The sequence below is a fragment of the Pseudorca crassidens genome, chromosome 2 (genome assembly GCF_039906515.1).
Source record: "Pseudorca crassidens isolate mPseCra1 chromosome 2, mPseCra1.hap1, whole genome shotgun sequence".
In the NCBI taxonomy this organism is placed as follows: domain Eukaryota; kingdom Metazoa; phylum Chordata; class Mammalia; order Artiodactyla; family Delphinidae; genus Pseudorca; species Pseudorca crassidens.
Genome location: NC_090297.1, coordinates 52,046,985 through 52,070,824, shown reverse-complemented (window position 1 = coordinate 52,070,824; position 23,840 = coordinate 52,046,985). Strand labels below are relative to the sequence as shown.

General features: G+C 39.8%; 1 protein-coding gene across 8 annotated transcripts in view; it reads right to left on the bottom strand.

Annotated features, from left to right (window-relative positions):
* The window catches only part of NFIA (nuclear factor I A), a 417,920-nt gene that overhangs the window by 119,999 nt on the left and 274,081 nt on the right, over positions 1-23,840 (bottom strand). For all 8 annotated transcript variants that reach the window (XM_067726354.1, XM_067726349.1, XM_067726352.1 and 5 more), the window contains 2 exons: positions 13,995-14,112; positions 7,623-7,750 (listed from right to left, as the gene is read on the bottom strand). In XM_067726354.1, coding sequence (XP_067582455.1) covers positions 7,623-7,750; positions 13,995-14,112 — 246 coding nt within the window. The remainder of the gene's footprint in view (positions 1-7,622; positions 7,751-13,994; positions 14,113-23,840) is intronic.

Below are 23,840 nucleotides of genomic sequence, written 5' to 3'. Positions count from 1 at the left end.
TTCTATGGCTGAGTAATATTCCATTGTGTATATGTACCACTTCTTCTTTATCCATTCATCTGTCAATGGGCATTTAGGTTGGTTCTATGACCTGGCTATTGTAAATATTGCTGCAATGAACACTGGGGTGCATGTGTCTTTTTGAATTATGGCTTTCTCTGGGTATATGCCCAGTAGTGGGATTGCTGGGTCATATGGTAATTCTATTTTTAGTTTTTTAAGGAACCTCCATACTGTTCTCCATAGTGGCTGTATCAATTTACATTCCCACCAACAGTGCAAGAGTGTTCCCTTTTCTCCACACCCTCTCCAGCATTTGGTATTTGTAGATTTTCTGATGATGCCCATTCTAACTGGTATGAGGTAAGACCTCACTGTAGTTTTTTGTTTGTTTTAATTAATTAATTTTATTTTTAAAATTTTGGCTGTGTGGGTCTTTGTTGCTGTGCATGGGGTTTCTCTAGTTGCGGTGAGTGGGGGCTACTCTTTGTTGCAGTGCGTGGGCTTCTCACTGTGGTGGGTTCTCTTGTTGCAGAGCACGGGTTCTAGGCATGCGGGCTCAGTAATTGTGGCACACGGCCTTAGCTGCTCCACAGCATGTGGGATCTTCCTGGACCAGGGCTTGAACCCGTGTCCCCTGCATTGGCAGGCAAATTCATAACAGCTGTGCCACCAGCGAAGCCCCCTCACTGTAGTTTTGATTTGCATTTCTCTAATAACTCATGATGTTGAGCAGCTTTTCATGTGCCTTTTGGCCATCTGTATGTCTTCTTTGGAGAAATGTCTATTTAGGTCATCTGCCCATTTTTTGATTGGGTTGTTTGTTTTCTTAATATTGAGTTGCATGAGCTGTTTATAGATTTTGGAGATTAATCCTTTGTCCATTGATTCGTTTGCAAATATTTTCTCCCATTCTGAGAGTCTTTTCATCTTGTTTATAGTTTCCTTTGCTGTGCAAAAGCTTTTTAACCTTCATTAGGTCCCATTTGTCTATTTTTGTTTTTATTTCCGTTACTCTAGGAGGTGGGTCAAAAAAGATCTTGCTGTGATTTATGTCAAAGAGTGCTCTTCCTATGTTTTCCTCTAAGAGTTTTATAGTCTCTGGTCTTACATTAGGGTCTTTAATCCATTTTGAGTTTATTTTTGTGTATGGTGTTAGGGAGTGTTCTAATTTCATTCTTTTACATGTAGCTGTCCAGTTTTCCCAGCACCACTTATTGAAGAGACTGTCTTTTCTCCACTGTATAGCCTTGCCTCCTTCATCATAGACTAGTTGACCATATGTGTGTGGGTTTATCTCTGGGTTTTCTATCCTGTTCCATTGATCTATATTTCTGTTTTTGTGCCAGGACCATATTACCTTGATTACTGTAGCTTTGTAGTATAGTCTGAAGTCAGGGATTCTGATTCCTCCAGCTCCGTTTTTTTTCCCTCAAGATTGCTTTGGCTATTCGGGGTCCTCTGTGTCTCCATACAAATTTTAAGATTTTTTGTTCTAGTTCTGTAAAAATGTCATTGGTAATTTGATAGGAATTGCACTGAATCTGTAGATTGCTTTGGGTAGTATAGTCATTTTCACAATATTGATTCTTCCAATCCAAGAACATGGTATATCTCTGTGTCTGTGTCATCTTTGATTTCTTTCATCAGTGTCTTATAGTTTTCTGAGCACAGGTCTTTTACCTCCTTAGGTTTATTCCTAGGTATTTTATTCTTTTTGTTGCAGTGGTGAATGGGATTGTTTCCTTAATTTCTCTTTCTGACCTTTGTTGTTAGTGTATAGGAATGCAAGAGATTTCTGTGCATTAATTTTGTATCCTGCAACTTTACGAAATTCATTGATTAGCTCTAGTAGTTTTCTGGTGGCAACTTTAGGATTCTCTATGTAGAGTATCATGTCATCTGCAACAGTGACAGTTTTACTTTCTTCTTTTCCAATTTGTATTCCTTATATTTCTTTTTCTTCTCTGATTGCTGTGACTAGGACTTCCAAAACTACGTTGAATAATAGTGGCAAGAGTGGACATCTTGTCTTGTCCCTGATCTTAGAGGAAATGCTTTCAGTTTTTCACCACTGAGAATGACGTTTGCTGTGGGTTTCTCATATATGGCCTTCACTATGTTGAGGTAGGTTCCCACTATGCCCAATTTCTGGAGAGTTTTTTATCATAAATGGGTGTTGAATTCTGTCAAAAGCTTTTTCTGCATCTATTGAGATGATCATATTGTTTTTATTCTTCAATTTGTTAATATGGTGTGTCACATTGATTGATTTGCATATACTGAAGAATCCTTGCATCCCTGGAATAAACCCCACTTGATCATGGTGTATGATCCTTTTAATGTGCTGTTGGATTCTGTTTGCTAGTGTTTGGCTGAGGATTTTTGTATCTATATTCATCAGTGATATTGGTCTGTAGTTTTCTTTTTTTGTAGTATCTTTGTCTGGTTTTGGTATCAGGGTGATGGTGGTCTCATGGAATGAGTTTGGGAGTTTTCTTTCCTCTGCAATTTTTTGGAAGAGTTTGAGAAGGATGGGTGTTAGCTCTTCTCTAAATGTTTGATAGAATTCACCTGTTAAGCCATCTGGTCTGGTCCTGGACTTTTGTTTGTTGGAAGATTTTTAATCACAGTTTCAATTTCATTACTTACGATTGATCTGTTCATATTTTCTGTTTCTTCCTGTTTCAGTCTTGGAAGGTTATAACTTTCTAAGAATTTGTCCATTTCTTCCAGGTTGTCCATTTTATTGGCATAGAGTTGTTTGTAGTAGTCTCTTAGGATGCTTTATATTTCTGCGGTGTCTGTTGCAACTTCTCCTTCTTCATTTCGTATTTATTGATGAGTCCTCTCCCTCTTTTTCTTGATGAGTCTGGCTAATGGTTTATCAATTTTGTTTATCTTCTCAAAGAACCAGCTTTTAGTTTTATTGATCTTTGCTATTGTTTTTTTTGTTTCTATTTCATTTATTTCTGCTCTGATCTTTATGATTTCTTTCCTTCTACTAACTTTGGGTTTTGTTTGTTCTTCTTTCTCTAGTTCCTTTAGGTGTAAGGTTAGATTGTTTATTTGAGATTTTTCTTGTTTCTTGAGGTAGGCTTGTATTTGTATAAACTTCCTTCTTAGAACTGCTTCTGCTGCATCCCATAGGTTTTGGATCGTTGTGTTTTTGTTGTCATTTGTCTCTAGGTATTTTTTGATTTCCTCTTTGATTTCTTCAGTGATCTCTCGGTTATTTAGTAACATAGTGTTTAGCCTCCATGTGTTTGTGTTTTTTACATTTTTCCCCTGTAATTTATTTTTAATCTCATAGCATTGTGGTCAGAAAAGATTCTTGATATGATTTCAATTTCCTTAAATTTACTGAGGCTTGATTTGTGACCCAAGATGTGATCTATCCTGGAGAATGTTCCATGAGCACTTGAGAAAAATGTGTATTCTGTTGTTTTTGGATTGAATATCCTATAAATATCAATTAAGTCCAACTTGTTTAATGTATCATTTAAAGCTTGTGTTTGCTTGTTAATTTTCTGTCTGGATGATCTGTCCATTGGTGTAAGTGAGGTGTTAAAGTCCCCCACTATTATTGTGCTACTGTCGATTTCCTCCGTTATAGCTGTTAGCATTTGCCTTATATATTGAGGTGCTCCTATGTTGGGTGCATATATATTTATAATTGTTATATCTTCTTCTTGGATTGATCCCTTGATCATTATGTAGCATCCTTTCTTGTCTCTTGTAACATTCTTTATTTTAAAATCTATTTTACCTGCTATGAGTATTGCTACTTCAGCTTCCTTTTGATTTCCATTTGCATGGAGTATCTTTATCCATCCCCTCACTTTCAGTCTGTATGTGTCCCTACGTCTGAAGTGGGTCTCTTTTAGACAGCATATATATGGGTCTTATTTTTGTATCCATTCAGTGAGCCTGTGTCTTTTTGTTGGATCATTTAATCCATTCACATTTAAGGTAAATATCAATATGTATGTTCCTATTACCATTTTCTTTTTTTTTTTTATATTTATTTATTTATTTATTTAATTTATTTGGCTGAGCCAGGTCTTAGTTGCAGCTCCAGGGCTCCTTAGTTATGGCTCCAGGGCTCCTTAGTTGTACAATGGAAACTCTTAGTTGTGGCATGCATGTGGGATTTAGTTCCCTGACCAGGGATGGAACCTGGGCCCCCTGCATTGGGAGCGCAGTCTTATCCACTGCGCCACCAGGGAAATCCCTATTACCATTTTGTAAATTGTTTTGAATTTGTTTTTGTACGTCCTTTTCTTCTCTTGTGTTTTCCACTTAGAGAAGTTCCTTTAGCATTTGTTATATAGCTGGTTTGGTGGCACTGAATTCTCTTAGCTTTTGCTTGTCTGTAAAGCTTTTGATTTCTCTGTCAAATCTGAATGAGATCCTTGCCAGGTAGAGTAATCTTGGTTGTAGGTTCTTCTCTTTCATGACTTTAAATATATGGTGCCACTCCCTTCTGGCTTGCAGAGTTTCTGCTGAGAAATCAGCTGTTAACCTTATGGGAGTTCCCTTGTATGTTATTTGTCATTTTTTCCTTGTTGCTTTTAATAATTTTTCTTTGTCTTTAATTTTTGTCAATTTGATTACTACACATATCAGCATGTTTCTCCTTGGGTTTATCCTGCCTGGGACACTCTGCGCTTCCTGGACTTGGGTGGCTATTTCCTTTCCCATGTTTGGGAATTTTCAGTGATAATCTCTTCAAATATTTTCTCGGGTCCTTTCTCTCTCTCTTCTTTTGGGACCCCTATAATGCAAATGGTGTGTTTAATGTTTTCCCAGAGGTCTCTTAGGCTGTGTTCACTTCTTTTCACTCTTTTTTCTTTATTCTGTTCTGCAGCAGTGAATTCCACCATTCTGTCTTTCAGGTCACTTATCCTTTCTTCTGTCTCAGTTATTCTGCTATTGATTCCTTCTAGTGTATTTTTCATTTCAGTTTATTGTATTGTTCATCTCTGTTTGTTTGTTCTTTAATTATTCTAGGTGTTTGTTCCTTAATTCTTCTAGGTCTTGGTTAAACATTTCTTGCATCTTCTCGATCTTTGCCTCCATTCTTTTTCCAAGGTCCTGGATCATCTTCACTATCATTATTCTGAATTCTTTTTCTGGAAGGTTGCCTATCTCCACTTCATTTAATTGTTTTTCTGGAGTTTATCTCGTTCTCTAGTACATAGCCCTCTCCCTTTTCATTTTGTCTGTCTTTCTGTGAGTGTGGTTTTTGTTCCACAGGCTGCAGGACTGTAGTTCTTCTTGCTTCTGCTGTCTGCCCTCTGATGGATGAGGCTAGCTAAGAGGCAAGTGCAAGCTTCCTGATGGGAGGGGCTGGTGGTGGATAGAGCTGGGTGCTGCTCTGGTGGGCAGAGCTCAGTAAAACTTTAATCCATTTGACTGTTGATGGGTGAAGCTGGGTTCCCTCCCTGTTGGTTGTTTGGTCTGAAGCAACCCAACACTGGAGCCTACCTGGGCTCTTTGGTGGGGCTAATGACAGACTCTGGGAGGGCTCACACCAAGTAGTACTTCCCAGAACTTCTGCTGCCAGTGTCCTTGTCCCCACGTTGAGCCACAGCCAGCCCCCGCCTCTGCAGGAGACCCTCCAACACTAGCAGGTAGGTCTGGTTCAGTCTCCTATGGGGTCACTGCTCCTTCCCCCTGGGTCCTGATGTACACACTACTTTGTGTGTACCCTCCAAGAGTGAAGTCTCTGTTCCCTCCAGTCCTGTCAAAGTCCTGCAGTCAAATCCCGCTAGTCTTCAAAGTCTGATTCTCTGGGAATTCCTTCTCCCATTGCCGGACCCCCAGGTTGGGAAGCCTTACGTGGGGCTCAGAACCTTCACTCCAGTGGGTGGACTTCTGTGGCATAACTGTTCTCCAGTTTGTGAGTCACCCACCCAGAGGTTATGGGATTTGATTTTATTGTGATTGCGCCCCTCCGACCATCTCATTGCAGCTTCTCCTTTGTCTTTGGGTGTGGGGTATCTTCTTTGGTGAGTTCCAGTGTCTTCCTGTTCATGATTGTTCAGCAGTTAGTTGTGAATCTGGTGCTCTCACAAGAGGGACTGAGCGCACGTTCTTCTACTCCGCCATCTTGAACCAATCTCCCCTAAAGATCTTCTTATGTGTCTCTTCCACACCCCCACTGTGAATTCCTTGAAAGCAGGAGCCATAGCCTTCCCATTCATCCTTGAGTTCCCAGAACCAGGCATAGTTCCTCATCATGAGAAAATTTCCCAGTGAAGGTGTGAGTGAATGAATGAATGAGTTGGGTGAAAAGATTAGGTAGAAGTAAGGCAAAGTGAAATTTCTGCATTTTAGTAAAGTGAACAAGATAAAGGAATCAGACAGTGGGGCCTGAGGTTTTGTTTTGTTTTTAATTATCATATAGCAAAACTGCCTGGGGGTTCAGGAGTGGAAGGCATACTTTTCTATGAATGTTAACACATGTATAGATTCCTGTCCATCACCACCACAAACAGGATACAGAAGAGTTCCATCATCCCCCAAATCTCCCTTGTGCTATTTCCTTTTTAGTCACACCCTCTGAGGATTCTCTTTTGATATGTTAGAGAGGAGAGAAAAAAGTTAAGATTTGAAGATGAAGGGGTTCAGAGATTTTCTTGGCGCTTGTCTGTTTTTGCAGGGAATTACTCTGAGGCACGGGTTGGGGAAATTTTTTCAAACTTACTGTACGAGGTGTGATTCACAGACAGGTTATGTATATTACCTCATTTAATTCTCAAGAGCACTGACATAGCTATTATTATTGACAGATTATAAAAATGGGGACAATTAGTTTCAGAGAGGTTAGGTAATTTGCCCATAATCACACAGCCAGCAGGAGCTGGAGTCAGGATTACACTCTGCCTGTCTTTTTCCAAAGCCCACTCTATTCTCTACAGCATTTGACTTTGCATATCGAGGAAGCCACTGGAGAAGATTTTCCCTTGCCCATGTGGAGGTTAGACACTGAGAAAAGTTTCAAAAAGCTTCTGCTATCAGAATTAGTCACATTACTCAAGACTCCAGAGCCAAGACTGAACTACCCCAGGAGGTTAAACTAGCAGTCATCATTTGCTTAGTCCATGAAAGAGGGGCATAAAGATAGCTGTTCCTTTTAAATAGAAAAAGAATCATGATGAAATCCAGTAACAGGAAAACATATTTAAAAGTCTCCTCATTTTATAAAGATCCAAGTACAAGCTATGACACAGGGAACCCATCCTACATTTCTAATGTCATCAACGTAGTTGAAAAAGTTGATAGATTTTTATTTTGATTATTAAAAGATAAAACCAGACCCAAAAGGCAATTAGCATAAAATGAAAGCGAAGGCAAATGGAACGCTGGATTGCAGTGTAGGTGAAAAGATGTAAGAGTAGAAAACCCTACACACCATTCCCAGTCTCTCTTCTCAGTTAAGTGGCATCCTTGCGCTACCACCCTTTCATAAAAGCAGCAGTCAGGTACAAACACGTGTTCACGTGGAAAAAGTCCACTGCTCTGAGCTTGCTGTGTTCCCTTTATGCCTGGCGTGGACTCCCACGCATCCTGGACTTTACAGGGGCAGCTGCAAGCCCAATGCCCAGCCCGCTTACCTGGCTCCACTTCATGCCACCCGCTGGACTGACTTCCGCTCCCCGGGGAGCGCCCTTGGCCTGTGTAAAATGGCTCTTCACCAGGACTGTCCATTTCATCCTCCACAGACTTGAGGCGCTTTGTGGAGCTGAAATAACAAACGGGTACATGTTTAAAAGTCATCCAAAGCACCTTTCTCCTGGACATGGCATCTCTGGTGGAAAGAAAGGCAAGGGAGGAAGCAGTTGGGTAACTCAGTGTAGTTCATGGTCTCTCTTTAGGCTCTTGTTCAGTTCAGTGAGTCACTGGATGTGGAACAAAGTCTTGGGTCTTGGTTGTCCCAAGTGTCTGGGTTTGATTTTTATTGTCACTCAAGTTTCTGCTGCTCCCCACCTCCGGTTCCTTTTTCCTTTGAGGAACGGGTGGCTGGCTCCCGCTCCTGTCTCCACCTGGAAGAGTCAGTAGTAAGCTCACATTTGCATCTCCTAGAGCAGTGGCTGGGGCGTAGCCGTCAGCAATGTCCCTAGACATCAATTCAGTCCCTCCTGGTACCCCAGAAAGGAGAAAAATCAGGGTGCATGACCCTTGAAGAAAAGCTCGGATTGCTGTTTGTTTTTTTGCCACGTTTTCTCATCTTCCATTTAGATTTGTTCATTTAAAAAATACTTATTGCACAGTGACAGCAGTCCAGGTACTGATCTAGGCACTAGAGATAAAACAGTGAACAAACAAGATAAAAATAGAAGGAATGGGCTTCCCCGGTGGCACAGTGGTTGAGAGTCCACCTGCCGATGCAAGGGGACACGGGTTCGTGCCCCGGTCCGGGAAGATTCCCACATGTCGCAGAGCAGCTGGGCCCGTGAGCCATGGCCGCTGAGCCTGCGCGTCCGGAGCCTGTGCTCTGCAATGGGAGAGGCCACAACAGTGAGAGGCCCGCGTACCGAGAAACAAAGAAGGAAGGAGTACACTTCCTTGTGTGAATAAGGGACATGGAAAAAAGAGTGACCCAGTGACTTTTATGCACTTTCTCTACAACAAAATTACCAAAATGAAATTCTATGCCATCAAGGTGGGGATGTTTTAGTTTTGCATAGGTATGGTTGGGACATTTCCAGAGTATTTTCTACCAGTTAAAGGGCTGAATTTTTTTTCCTCCCAATTTGAGACTTCAGGAGTTAAAAGGCAGTGAAATGCTACATGTTGCTAATGTTGTTCTCATTGTGTTAACTGATTATGTCACTAACATACCAGAATTGGTAGATTTCATACCTGGTGCAAGTGCTTGTTGGGAAATCTCTTCCTCCTGTGTCAGGGTACAGAATTTTTAATATGTGTTCATTCATCAAACACTTATTGTGCACTTCCTGCATGCCAGGTGCTGTGCTAAATGCTGCTATATTGAAATAAATCAGACATAACCCCTGTCTCCATGGGGTTTAGAATCTCATGGATGAAGACTGAGAGGTAAACAAAATTGTGCAAAGAGAAATACAGGTATGATGATGGAACCACACAGAGGTTATAGTGGGTTCTTTGAAGGAGTTAGGAAAAGTGATACACAGGGAACGTCAGGAAAGGCTTCCCATAGGAGATGGTTCCTGAACTGTCTGTAAGAGAGTGTCAGGAGATGGGGCAGAAAGAAGGACAGGGCAGAGACAGGCTGTTATTCAGCTGATGCATCCCTCAGGCAGCCATTCTGGATTTTAAAATACTGAAATACTTCTTTCCCAGTTGGCAAAGTGCCATTGTCCCATGCCCCATACATTTCCCCCAACCTTGTCATCCCATCTTTGCGCCAGAACGGACTCATGATCCCAAACCTAAAGGGTTAAGGTTTGGCATATCGGGGGGCATTCCAGGACTTCACACTGTGGCAGGGCAGGTCTGTCCTAACTGGTATGCTTGAGTCACACAGGTTATCTGCTAATTTGAACATGACTCCAGGAGGGAGGTGCATATCAGGCACTAACATCACCATGAGCAGAGTGTGACACATGCAGAGAACTGGCAGGTGTTTGCTATGGCTGAAGTAGTAGGAAGGGCAGAGCAAAAGAAGGGGATAGGGGTGATAGAAGATATTGTATGTCTGGACTTTATCCTATAAGCAATGGAGACTCCCTGAAAAAGTCTAAACAGGGAGTGACATCAGAGTCATCTGTTAGAAAGGTCACTCTGGTAGTTGCACAGATGATGGCTTCTGAAAAGCAAAGGGAAAAGAAGGGGATGGAACCTTCCCCAGGGAGAGAGTTAAGAGGCTACTGCAGCAACCTGAGTAAAAAAATGCAGAGGACCCAGTTCAAGGTACGAATTTCTAGTTATTAAATTTGGCATTCCAGGATTCTTAGTCTTTAAAAGTTCTATTTTCATTAAAGCCAGACCAAGGAAAGCAACGTATCTGTAGCATGCTAGCTTAGTACCCAAAGGAAAAACCTTTAGTAGCTTATTTAATGTTCTTTGCTTGGCTTTCCTTGAAGTTCAATGAAAAAGAGCCACTCAAAGAACTTTTCTGTATTTTATGTAAAACTGCATCTAACAGAGTCCTTTAGAAAAGGATATACACACAAAAATTCCTCCTAATGCATAAAACCAGAAAAAATATGGTCTCTAAATGAATTTCTACTGTTTCCTTTTATTAGAAAATGCACGTTATATAACCTAGCGTTTCCCCTTCTTGCCTTGGCAACCAGGAATTTCGGGGCTAAACGTAGGGCATAATTCTGGGTTCACGTTCCTGATATAATAATCTCTCCTGTCTTTCCATATGGTTTCTGTCCCTTCTATATTTAATACTATCTGCGGTGTTTTTAAATTGAAAACCGCTTGAAATAATTTTGGAAGTTGGAAGAATACAAATTGGAAACAAAATAAATATTTTCCTTACGTTCCTTGGCAAATAAAAGGTAAGACATGCATAGTCTGATAAAACTGTGAGATCTGTGGGGAAGGAGACTGTCAGGTTTTTTGTTTTGCTTTTTTTAATCTCTAGTGCCTATCACAGTATCTCTGACTAATAACAGATGCTCAAAAACTGCTGGACTGGGCTACAGATTTATTTATTTATTTATTTATTTATTTATTTATTTATTTTTTGGCTACAGATTTAGAAACAGTCATATGAGGACTTGTGACAAGGATTCGCCCAAGTGTCATGACTCATGAGATCCCACCCAAAAGGCCAACTTCACTGCCCGTCATTCTCCCACTATTAAGACTTTTCTGAGTTTCTAAAGCTTTTGGTTTCCTTGGTGTCCTCTACTAAGACGCAAATACTCATGCAGTTAATAAATCCTAAAGGTGAACGAATCTGTAGATATTAGCTGACCCCTTAGTTTGAAAGCAAGGACTGTCAAGGGTTGATACAGGATAAATGTTTGGAAGTGGAGACACAGGTTGGAGGAGAGAACAGGGTGCAGGAGGGAAGGAAATTAGAAGTGCCAGGAGGGACGAGTGGAGGGCTTCCAAGACAAAGGTTACTGACTTCACAAACTTGGCAGTTGATTTATCTTGATGAAGTTCTTTGGGATTAAAAAAAGTATACACTATCCCAATTTTTACAGTACCCTTCTATGATTTTGCAGATGTTTACTATGAAGGGTTACAGAACCTACAGTTAATGCTTATCAGCCTTCTTTATTTTTTTAAATTTAGAAATGAATCAGTCATTAATTTTGGTTTCTTGCTCTTGACTTTCTAACACACTGATTCTACTCTCTCAGAAACATCTGAGGGACCCTGGAAAGGACCAGTAAGATCTCTATGTAAGAGGGAGGATAAATACTCTTCCAAGCAGTCTCTCTTGTGTGTGGAATTTGTTTTGTTCCTATCAATTCTACCTAGAAATGAAGGTAAGACTACTACCTTCATTTCAAATATTTGCTTAGTTCCTACTACATACAGAGCCTAGAAGCTTTACCCTGTCCCCACAAAACAGCAAAACACATCTTTCCTGAGCGTTCCTAGTGCCCTGAACTGCCAATCTCCATTCATTTGTTGGTCTCTACCTCGAGATTGCAAAGCTCCTGTACTTGACTTTATATCCACAGTGCCTAGGACAATATCCTTGGGACCTAATAAATGTTTGTTGCTGATTTAGAAGACTTAGACACTGTTCTCTGAGGGATTTACAGTCCAGATGGGGAAGCAGGACCTGTACATACCTCAAAGATTATAATAATAATAATTCAAAATAGTAAATGCTAAGTGTCCAGGAAAAGCAGAGATGCTGGATATTCCTTTCTGGGGGCTTCCCATTCTACTGTTCCTTACTAAAAGAGAGAGCCTCATTCCTAAGAGGATTCAGTGTGAAAAGAGCATGGTTTTAAACTTCCAACAGACCTGAGTTTGAATGCAGACTCTGCCATTTACTTGGTCTGTCACCTTGGGCAAGTTACTTAACTTCTCTGAGCTCCAGGCTGACCCACTGTTAAATGGCAACACTGTCTATATTGTAAAATTACTGTGAAGATTAACTCATATCAGGGATGTAAAGCACCTAATACAGTGCCTGCCACAGAGCAGGTGACCAATTAATAGTGGCACAGCATGAACAAATATTGATTGGTTGATGAACTTTTCTATATGTAAATCTGGGGCATTCTTCTGGGCACATTTTCTCACCTGTACACAGATAATTCTGCTGAGTCTATATAGTTAAAGAATAATTTTAAAAGAAGCATCTTAGGAGAGCCTAATGTGAGCGAAACAAACATATTACCAAGTTATTAACTACTGATGCTGTTTATAATTAGCACCTTATCAGGGTTAGTTATTTGCAGATTATAGGAACAACACTAGCCTTTTAAACAACATTAATAACCAGGTTTCCACACAGAGAATCACAGCAAAAGGCAACAAAACAGCTGGAGAAGTTGAAGGGTATTTGGGATGTCCATGGTACATACGCAGCACACATATGAAAAACAAATAGCCCATCAACTTTTAAATTAATCACTGACCACAAGTATTTGCAAAGCTCTTTCATGTTGACTGAGTGCAGTTACACCCAATGTCTCTTCCATCAGCAAACATTCAAAATCCTCAAAATGTACTAACATCCAAATGTGTTCACAATCATGTGTTCACAATCTCATTCTTTTATTATAAGTGTTTTTTTCGGATTGGAGACTTTTTTTTCCTGAGGGGCTGATACCCCAGTGAACTGAGGGGGACATTTAAACAGCAAGAAAGATGATGGTAGAATCTGGTGGTTATATTTAAGGAATAACTGTTTCTTTAACTGTCTTCAAGGTATTGGTAATGACTAAGCTGATTTTTTTTTTAAGTAATGATTAAATATATGTTTAAAATATGGTTAAAAGTCAAGGTAAGAATGAATCTCTACCATGGAAAATTTCTATCATCTGGCCATTGTTTTAGATCCTAAAACTCTGGTACTTGCTTGAGGAGGAATATACCTTTGTCAAACGTTTTTCTGCAAAGTACACAAACATTAAAGATTGTTCTGCACCATTCTTTTCTTTGTTGTCACAGTCCAGTGCTAAAGCCAATTTGTAAAAGAATACTGTGGGTTTAAATGCCTAATCCCTTTCCCTCTGGTACAGGTTATCTAGAGACAACAGGATCTTGCAAAATGCTTCATTTTGATTTTGGCTTTGTGACCTCAAGGGAATCAAGAACCCCAGAATTGTTATCTGGTTATGTTCTTTTAGCTTTGCTGTTTTAAAGGGCTCCCGGTGTAACAGTGTTTATGATCTGGCCTCACACGGCTGGGGGACTGCATTTGCTTTTACATCCTCACACCAGGATGCCAAATAGGTTGCATCTCACAGAGCAACTCCAGTAGACTGGATTTTGAGACCTGTCGGGGCTCAGTAGGAAAAGAGCTGGGACTGAGCTGTAATGTCTGTTGTGGGCATGGAGACTGGGACTGATGTCACCAGTGTCAGCTTTCTGCCAAACAAGCCCAAACACACCCCCTTTTCCCTAGTCAAGGCTTGTCCTTAATTTCCTGAGAACCTGCTATGTTCATCATCCATCCTTCCTCCATCCTTTGCTTGTGTCTCCACCCCACCCAGAACACCATTCCTTTACTTTCCATCTCACCAACCCCGACCAGTGCTTACAGTTTATAGCTGAGCACAAGTCACTCTTTTTGGATAAAGCTGTCTTTAACTATTTTCAGCCTATGCCACACAATTTTTCACTGACTTGTGTGAGTGTGTGTGTCGTCTGTGTGTGTATACACATATATGCATGCTGCATATGCATTTGCTTTCTCTCCCCAGTGAGACTGAAAATCCACTGGGGCTGAACCCATTTCTAGTATCTTCTACTACTACAGACACACTGCTAAGTGTCTAGCAGGCCCAGAGTTAAAATCAAGGTATGTAACTATGAATTATGACCACTTTGTGAGCCATCAATCAAATTACCTGGTAGAGGATGTGCTGGGTAACGACCTCCTCATTGCTCCCGGACTCATGCTGTAGTATGAAGAACTTTCTAAATCTGAGAGAGAAAAATTTGGGCCAGTTCCTGCAGCTATTGGTGCTAGAATTAAAAAAAAAAAAAAGGAAAGAAATATCAGGTAAGTTCTGTAAATAAAAGACCAATGAGAGCATATTTCAGGGTCGCATTTAACACATTTTATTTTTGAATTTATATGGTAAGGTCATCAAAAATAATCAGTAATGAACTCGGACCTTAAAAGAATATTGACAATAAAAATCATCTACATCGGAAGGGCATATTTATTTTTATTTTTTTTTATAACATACCTTTTCATCTTTTCTCTTTTTGTAATGGTAAATTGTCACCAAGGTTGCAACATTCCTAGATGCTTTTAACAAAAATACCTCCACGTTTTGGTCTGAACCTTTTCTTAAATGACCAGACAAAATACTCCCTGGGCTTTTCTAACTTTGTCTGATCCTGAGAGCTTCCACTCACCTGTATTTTGGAATTAGTTCTGAACTGCAAATTCATCTTTCTCGGCCACTCATTCCCAATTTCTTGCCCTGAGAAACGTGTGATTTCTCCTTACTCCAAATCACCTCAGCACCCTGCATACATCTTTACTTTACTATTTGTCCCACCTTCTAATGTAAGGCAGGGTCCTCAAACTATGGTCCCTGAGCCATAATTTTTGTAGATACAGTTGTACTGGAATAGCCACACCCCTTCATTTACATACTGTCTCTGCTTCCACACTACAGCAGCAGAGACAAGTAGCTGTGACAGAGACCATATGGTTCACACAGCAGAAAATATTTATATAGAAGAATTTGCCGACCTCTGATTTAAGGGACTGTTAAAAATAACTTTGACAACACATGATTTTCAGAGCTGACCCTTGTGGGAGATGTGATTCTCTGTACTTTTTTATGTCTTGGATATCCTGTTTACAGGAGTAGCTTAATAAATATTTTCAAATGAATAAATAACATCTATCAATCTTGGAAAACAATTCTGTGTAAAATCAGTGATGTAACTATGTAAGTGCAAATAATCTGTTCTTTTGAAAGATTACACAAGGTGGGAGCAATAGATGCATATATTTCTGTATTGAGGCATTAGTTTGAGAGTTTTAAGCCCATAGAAGTGGATATATAAATAAATTAAATAGAGGCTCATATCCATAAGAAGAAAGGATAATTAGGAAAATCATGAACCAGGGACTTTCATTCTTTCAGCAAACGATTACTGGGAGTCTGCTATTGCTAAGAATTGTGCTGGGTAAGGAATGCACTTAAATGAATGACATGGTCCCTACCCTGAAACAGCTCTAGAGAGTGAGGCTGACAGATTAATTTCAATACAGTCTGATAAGTCCTTTGCTAGAGTTATTCCTAAATTGATAAGCCTGCACAAAGTAGGTATGTAACCCAGCTGAGGGATAAGAGGTTCAAGGGAGTAAAAGGGCCTCAGTAAATGTGATGCCTGTTAAATGTTATGGAAGAATGTTAAAAGGACAAGTAGGATTTACCCAACTGAGAGGAATGGAGGCATTCTAGGCAGAGGGAACAGCATTTATAAAGGTAAGAGAACAGGGCTTCCCTGGTGGCGCAGTGGTTGAGACACGGGTTCAGGGGACACGGGTTCGTGCCCCAGTCTGGGAAGATCCCACATGCCGCGGAGCGGCTTGGCCCGTGAGCCATGGCCGCTGAGCCTGCGCGTCCGGAGCCTGTGCTCCGCAACAGGAGAGGCCACAACAGTGAGAGGCCCGCATACCGAAAAAAAAAAAAAAAAAAAAAGGTAAGAGTACATAAAATGTGATTGGATTTCTGATAACTTGATATGATGTAGTATATAATACATGGGGAAAAGAGGGGAGATTTAAGGTCAGGTCATGAAGGGTAGGTAGGTTTCTTTAAGGAACATGAATTTGAGTTCAGTCGATTCCCAAGTTTATAAGCTATTAAAGGACTTATCACACTCCACTATCATTGGGGACTTTTGGGTTTATATTGCTAGTATCTAATACAATCCCTGACACCAGGAGGCAGTCAGTAAGCATTGGTCAAATGGAAGTGATTGTTAGTCAAAGGAGAACCAACAAAGTATAGGAATGCTGTCATCAAATTTGCACTTATAAGCTAGACACACCACCTGTCAGGAGGGTAAGCTTGGAGTGGGTAGGGGTGGCAGTTAAAGAATATAATCAGTAAAACCGTGGAGGCCAGTGGAGTTCATTTAAATAAAAGAAGATGGGGGTGTGGTCTAAATTCAAGGGATAGAAAGGAGCCTGGTGACCGCTGTTTAGGAGTTAGAATTGAGAAAATGTACTGACTTCTTGAGTGTGGTAATAATGGAAAAGGAGGAGTATGGGATAATTCCCAGGACGGCTGCTTGGGAAACTGGGTGAATTGTGAACCCATAATAAAACTATGGAATCAAGAAAAGGCATGAGAGGACACAGCAATTTCTAAAATAAACATTTAGTTGTTTGATTAATAGCAATGGCTAAACCTTAATCGCAACTATTGTTATATAGAAATAGTCACCGCTAAGAAATAGAAGGCTCTGAAATTCACATATACTTTCTGAAATTCAGACACATTTCTCAATGACAGGCTCTATGGAGGAAGGCCTTTACTTCAAAAACAAATGGTTAGGCTTGACAATAAGTGTAAAGGGAGTTCTAATTAATAATTTTGCTAGTCGTTCCCAAATTTGCTTTTTATATTAAATTTATTTACATAATCTCCCCTTTGATTTCATAATATTTTATGTCTGAAATAGGCCATGGGGTGTGGAGGGGATTGCTCTAATATCGGCATGGACCACCCATTACCCCTTTTAGCAACATGGCATATAATAGGTGCTTAATGTTTGTGCCATCATGGAGCTTAGAGATTGGCATCTCTCGTTAACTAAAAAAGAGGATAAGGCTAATCAGTATCATGGGTCTGGATTTAGATTTTCTTCACAAGTTTCAAGATGGGGTTGAGGCTTCCGCCGGATGGAGCGCCGTGGAAACTGCATGACCCCACTCCCTCCCTCTTGGAAGGAAAAACAGAGCAAGATGTGAGTGAGATGGACTTGACTCCACTGAGAGAAGTCTGAGGCCTTCCACCTATTGATGAACATCCAGCTGCTCTTCCATTTAACACTTTATCATGTCCTACCCTGGAAAATATCTTTTACCTTGCTTATATTTTTACAATGTCAAGGGAGCCAGAACAGGTGAAGGAAGAAAAATACATGCGTGCATGTGGTGTGTCTACTTCTCAGAGAGAATAAAAAAATAATGAAGCCCACAGAAATGTTCCTTAACTCGCCTGTATATTTACTTCCTGTGATCCATTTAGTACACTGTAGCTATAATCTAAAAAAGAGCATCCAAATTCTGCCTTCTTGAAAAGAGTCTTGTAAGGAAACATCACCCGGTGCTGTCTGTCTGTATGTTTGGCATGAATGTCAGCTTATTGGCGTGGATTCTGATTCAGTGATACTGTGACAGCCAAAGAGAAAGCCTTATATCTGAGTGTAGAGGTCAAAGTATCCTTGCAATGGGTTGGGTATTCTCAGTGCCTCTAATCTGAAGAACAGGAATAGCCTTGACAAGTAACTAAGAACTCAAAAGGTGTACTTTCAGCAGGCTTTTCTGAGTACCTAGGGGGCCATGTTTTGAGAAGCACTTTATTATCTAACTTAAGCCTCAGAACAATCTTTTCAGGAAAGGTACATTTTCTAGCTGGGGAGAACTAAGCCCTGGAGTGAGGTTAAATCACTTGTCCTGGATCAGAGAAAGGCAAGAGAGAGAACCAGGATTAAAATTCAAGGATGTCTGACCTCGAAACCTGTGCTTTTCCTGCTGCAGCACCCTGACTTTCATGTACAGTATTGGCCTTAAACTTGAGATGCTAAAAGGGTATGTAGTATCTCTGTCCCCACAGGGTTTACAACCTAGCAGAATAATAAAATAATAGCTGAATATCTAATGCAAGGCTGAATGTGTTAAATCTCATAGGGAAAATGAAAAGAATGTGTTAGGAAAGTTCAAAGGAGTAATAGATCCCACTGGCTTGTGGGATCAGAAAAAGGGTTATACTCCAGGAAGGGTGGGTGCTTAAGCTGAGCCTTCAAGGATGGTTGGGATGTAAAGAGGCCCAGAAGGAGATAGGAGAGGGTTTCTAAGCAAAAGAGTACGTACATTAAGTTTGGAGGTAGGAGGTAAGTGAGTGATCTGTGGAAACCATGACATTTTCTGAGTAGCGGGGTGATAAAATAATTGTTGAATCTGACGAATGTTAATGTAATGACAGCATACAGAATGCGCATAAGGGGACCAAGACTCCGGATGTGGGGAAGTCAGTTGGTAGGTTGATTCTGGAGTCCTGGTGAAAGGGAATGGAGACCTAAACTACACTGTCAAGGAAGAAAATAGAATTTTCACAATTGGTATCTGTCACCTCTTTCTGGATAGTAAACAGGTATAAAAGACATGTTTCTAATTATACACTATGGAAGGGCATAAACGAGCAAATGATTATACTATTCTAATAAATATAAAATATCAAAAAGATGTATATAACAAAATGTGCTTCTTAGCTAATGATGGTATTACATCCTTTTTGCAAATTAGGGAAATAAGTTGTCGAGAGAGGGTTAAATGATTTGTCAGGTGTCTGTCCAGGATGTCATGCTGGCCTTCTGAAGCTAATGACTAACTTCCTGCTGGTGTGGTGCAGAGATTTATAGCCACTGCCAGTCAAACGTGGGGATGTCAAGGAAGGACTGGACCAACGACAACATTTCCTGTCTGCTCTGTATATTGTGAAGCCTGATTTTGCTCCATGTGTACTTGACCATAGGCTTCATCATTCTTTAATTAACTCATACATAAGATTTTCTACCCAACTAGATTGAGTGCAATTTGAGCTCTGTAAAGATAGACATCCCAGGGCATAGAAAAAGTGCTGGTCAGGGCCTGGGAGAGATCGTTTAGAGTCCAGCTCTGCCAATAACCACCTGCAGAACTTGGTTAAGTCACTTAAACACTTTGGACCTCATAATTCTAACATTCATTATGATAAAAATGAAAATTCACCACCACTACCACCAGCACCACCCATCACTGCTACAGCTATCACCATCACAACAACAAGGACTAACATTTACTAAGCATCACTTTGGGGCAGACACTGGGCTAAGAGTTTTCAGCACCTCATTCTATTTAATCCCTACAACACCACTAGGAAGGACTGAGGCACAAGGAGGTTTAGTAACTTTCCTAGGTCATGAAGTCAGAGGCCTTATACCAGATGGCCTTTAATCCTACAGATCCCACAGTCTCTTTTATGTTTCCAAACAGCTGATGATCAGTAAATATACTTTGAATTAAGAAGAGTAAATAACTACCCTCCCTCTCCATTTGTACCCCCTCTCCCAATCTTTAAGCAGTGCAAAATGACACTTAGAAATCTGTAAATACACATAAATAGTGAGAACTGGCTCTCCAAATCTCTTAAGCGGCACTGAGATTACTCCAGCCTGAAGTATTTGTGGACTTTGTTGCACCGAGGAGTTTTCCTCCAAAGGTTAAGGTTGGGCATAGAGTTGCTTGTAGTAATCTCTCATGATCTTATGTATTTCTGCAGTGTCAGTTGTTACTTCTCCTTTTTCATTTCTACTTCTATTGATTTGAGTCCTCTCCCTTTTTTTCTTGAGGCGTCTGGCTAATGGTTTATCAATTTTGTTTATCTTCTCAAAGAACCAGCTTTTAGTTTTATTGATCTTTGCTATCGTTTCCTTCATTTCTTTTTCATTTATTTCTGATCTGATCTTTATGATTTCTTTCCTTCTGCTAACTTTGGGGGTTTTTTGTTCTTCTTTCTCTAATTGCTTTAGGTGCAAGGTTAGGTTGTTTATTCGAAATGTTTCCTGTTTCTTAAGGTAGGATTGTATTGCTATAAACTTCCCTCTTAGAACTACTTTTGCTGCATCCCATAAGTTTTGGCTCATCGTGTCTCCATTGTCATTTGTTTCTAGGTATTTTTTGATTTCCTCTTTGATTTCTTCAGTGATCACTTCGTTATTAAGTAGTGCATTGTTTAGCCTCCATGTGTTTGTACTTTTTACAGATCTTTTCCTGTAATTGATATCTAGTCTCATAGCGCTGTGGTCAGAAAAGACACTTGATACAATTTCAATTTTCTTAAATTTACCAAGGCTTGACTTGCGACCCAAGATATGATCTATCCTGGAAAATGTTCCATGAGCACTTGAGAAAAATGTGTATTCTGTTGTTTTTGGATGGAATGTCCTATAAATATCAATTAAGTCCATCTTGTTTAATGTATCATTTAAAACTTGTGTTTCCTTATGTATGGACAACCTGGAAGAAATGGACAAATTCTTAGAAATGCACAACCTGCCATGACTGAATCAGGAAGAAGTAGAAAAAATGAACAGACCAATCACAAGCACTGAAATTGAAACTGTGATTAAAAATCTTCCAACAAACAAAAGCCCAGGATCAGATGGCTTCACAGGCGAATTCTATCAGACATTTAGAGAAGAGCTAACACCTATCCTTCTCAAACTCTTCCAAAATATAGCAGATGCAGGAACACTCAAAAACTCATTCTATGACGCCGCCATCACCCTGATACCAAAACCACACAAAAATGTCACAAAGAAAGAAAACTACAGGCCAATATCACTGATGAACACAGATGCAAAAATCCTCAACAAAATACTAGCAAACAGAATCCAACAGCACATTAAAAGGATCATACACCATGATCAAGTGGGGTTTATTCCAGGAATGCAAGGATTCTTCAATATATGCCATTCAATCAACGTGATACACCATATTAACAAACTGAAGGAGAAAAACCATATGATCATCTCAATAGATGCAGAGAAAGCTTTCAACAAAATTCAACACCATTTATGATAAAAACCCTGCAGAAAGTAGGCATAGAGGGAACTTTCCTCAACATAATAAAGGCCACATATGACAAACCCACAGCGAACATCGTCCACAATGGTGAAAAACTGAAACCATTTCCACTAATATCAGGAAAAAGACAAGGTTGCCCACTCTCACCACTCTTATTCAACATAGTTTTGGAAGTTTTAGCCACAGCAATCAGAGAAGAAAAGGAAATAAAAGGAATCCAAATTGGAAAAGAAGAAGTAAAGCTGTCACTGTTTGCAGATGACATGATACTATACATAGAGAATCCTAAAGATGCTACCAGAAAACTACCAGAGCTAATCAATGAATTTGGTAAAGTAGCAGGATATAAAATTAATGCACAGAAATCTCTTGCATTCCTATACACTAATGATGAAAAATCTGAAAGTGAAATCAAGAAAATACTCCCATTTACCACTGCAACAAAAAGAATAAAATATCTAGGAATAAACCTACCTAAGGAGACAAAAGACCTGTATGCATAAAATTATAAGACACTGATGAAAGAAATTAAAGATGATACAAATAGATGGAGAGATATACCATGTTCTTGGACTGAAAGAATCAACATCGTGAAAATGACTCTACTACCCAAAGCAATCTACAGATTCAATGCAATCCCTATCAAACTACCACTGGCATTTTTCACAGAACTAGAACAAAAAATTTCACAGTTTGTTTGGAAACACAAAAGACCCCGAATAGCCAAAGCAATCTTGAGAACGAAAAACGGAGCTCGAGGAATCAGGCTTCCTGACTTCAGACTATACTACAAAGCTACAGTAATCAAGACAGTATGGTACTGGCACAAAAACAGAAAGATCAATGGAACAGATAGAAAGCCCAGAAATAAACCCACGCACATATGGTCACCTTATCTTTGATAAAGGTGGCAGGAATGTACAGTGGAGAAAGGACAGCCTCTTCAATAAGTGGTGCTGGGTAAACTGGACAGGTACATGTAAAAGTATGAGATTAGAACACTCCCTAACACCATACACAAAAATAAGGTCAAAATGGATTAAAGACCTAAATGTAAGGCCAGAAACTATCATACTCTTAGAGGAAAACATAGGCAGAACACTTTATGACATAAATCACAGCAAGACCGTTTTTGACCCACCTCCTAGAGAAATGGAAATAAAAATAAACAAATGGGACCTAATGAAACTTCAAAGCTTTTGCATAGCAAAGGAAACCATAAACAAGACCAAAAGACAACCCTCAGAATGGGAGAAAATATTTGCAAATGAAGCAACTGACAAAGGATTAATCTCCCAAATTTACAAGCAGCTCATGCAGCTCAATAACAAAAAAACAAACAACCCAATCCAAAAATGGGCAGAAGACCTAAATAGACATTTCTCCAAAGAGGATATACAGATTGTCAACAAACACAGGAAAGAATGCTCAACATCATTAATCATTAGAGAAATGCAAATGAAAACTACAATGAGATATCATCTCACACCAGTCAGAATGGCCATCATCAAAAAATCTAGAAACAATAAACGCTGGAGAGACTGTGGAGAAAACGGAACACTCTTGCACTGCTGGTGGGAATGTGAATTGGTACAGCCACTATGGAGAACAGTATGGAGGTTCCTTAAAAAACTACAAATAGAACTACCATGTGACCCAGCAATCCCACTACTGGGCATATAGCCTGAGAAAACCATAATTCAAAAAGAGTCATGTACTAAATGTTCATTGCAGCTCTATTTACAATAGCCTGGAGATGGAAACAACCTAAGTGCCCATCATCGGATGAATGGATAAAGATGTGGCACATATATACAATGGAATATTACTCAGCCATAAAAAGAAATGAAATTGAGTTATTCGTAGTGAGGTGGATGGACTTACAGTCTGTCATACAGAGTGAAGTAAGTCAGAAAGAGAAAGACAAATACCATATGCTAACACATATATATGGAATTTAAGAAAAAAAAATGTCATGAAGAACCTAGGGGTAAGATGGGAATAAGGACACAGATCTACTAGAGAATGGGCTTGAGGATATGGGGAGGGGGAAGGGTAAGCTGTGACAAAGTGAGAGAGTGGCATGGACATATATACACTACCAAACGTAAAATAGATAGTAGTGGGAAGCAGCTGCATAGCACAGGGAGATCAGCTTGGTGGTTTGTGACCACCTAGAGGGGTGGGATAGGGAGGGTGGAAGGGAGGGAGACGCAAGAGGGAAGGGATATGGGAACATATGTATATGTATAACTGATTCACTTTATTATACAGCAGAAACTAACGCACCATTGTAAAGCAATTATACTCCAATAAAGATGTTAAAAAAAATCAAAAAAACACAAAGGTTAACGTTGGGGAATTGTCTCTTAAGATGTTATTCCTAAGTCATTTATCCTCCTCCCCCCACCCTTCTTTCCTGTCATGAGTAGAACCTAGTCTTTGTGTCATTTCTTAATAAACTGTTTGCTATTAAGGAATCATTACAGTAATGTGGGCTATTGGAAGAAAGGGGTTACTTTAGTAGCCAACCCTCTTAATGACCTGCTCTTCTGTACACATTAGTAGTTGGATAAGGTTGTGGTTATTGAACTTCTGCCATCCACCAGAGACAATCTGCTCGGGCTTGCATTGCTGGAAAGAGAAGATGATGGAAAAAAAAAAAAAACTCTTATCCAAAATTTCAAGCTACTCTGTCTGGGAGACGACAGTGCACTGAGTTCACAACTTGTTCAATGGGAATCAGTGGGGAGCATTAACTGAATGACTAGTGCGGCCGGCCTATGGCTAATGGCACATCTTCTCTGAGAGGCTGCATTCAGTTGAATTCACCAAATATTTATGGAGCACCTTTAATATGTCAGGCTCT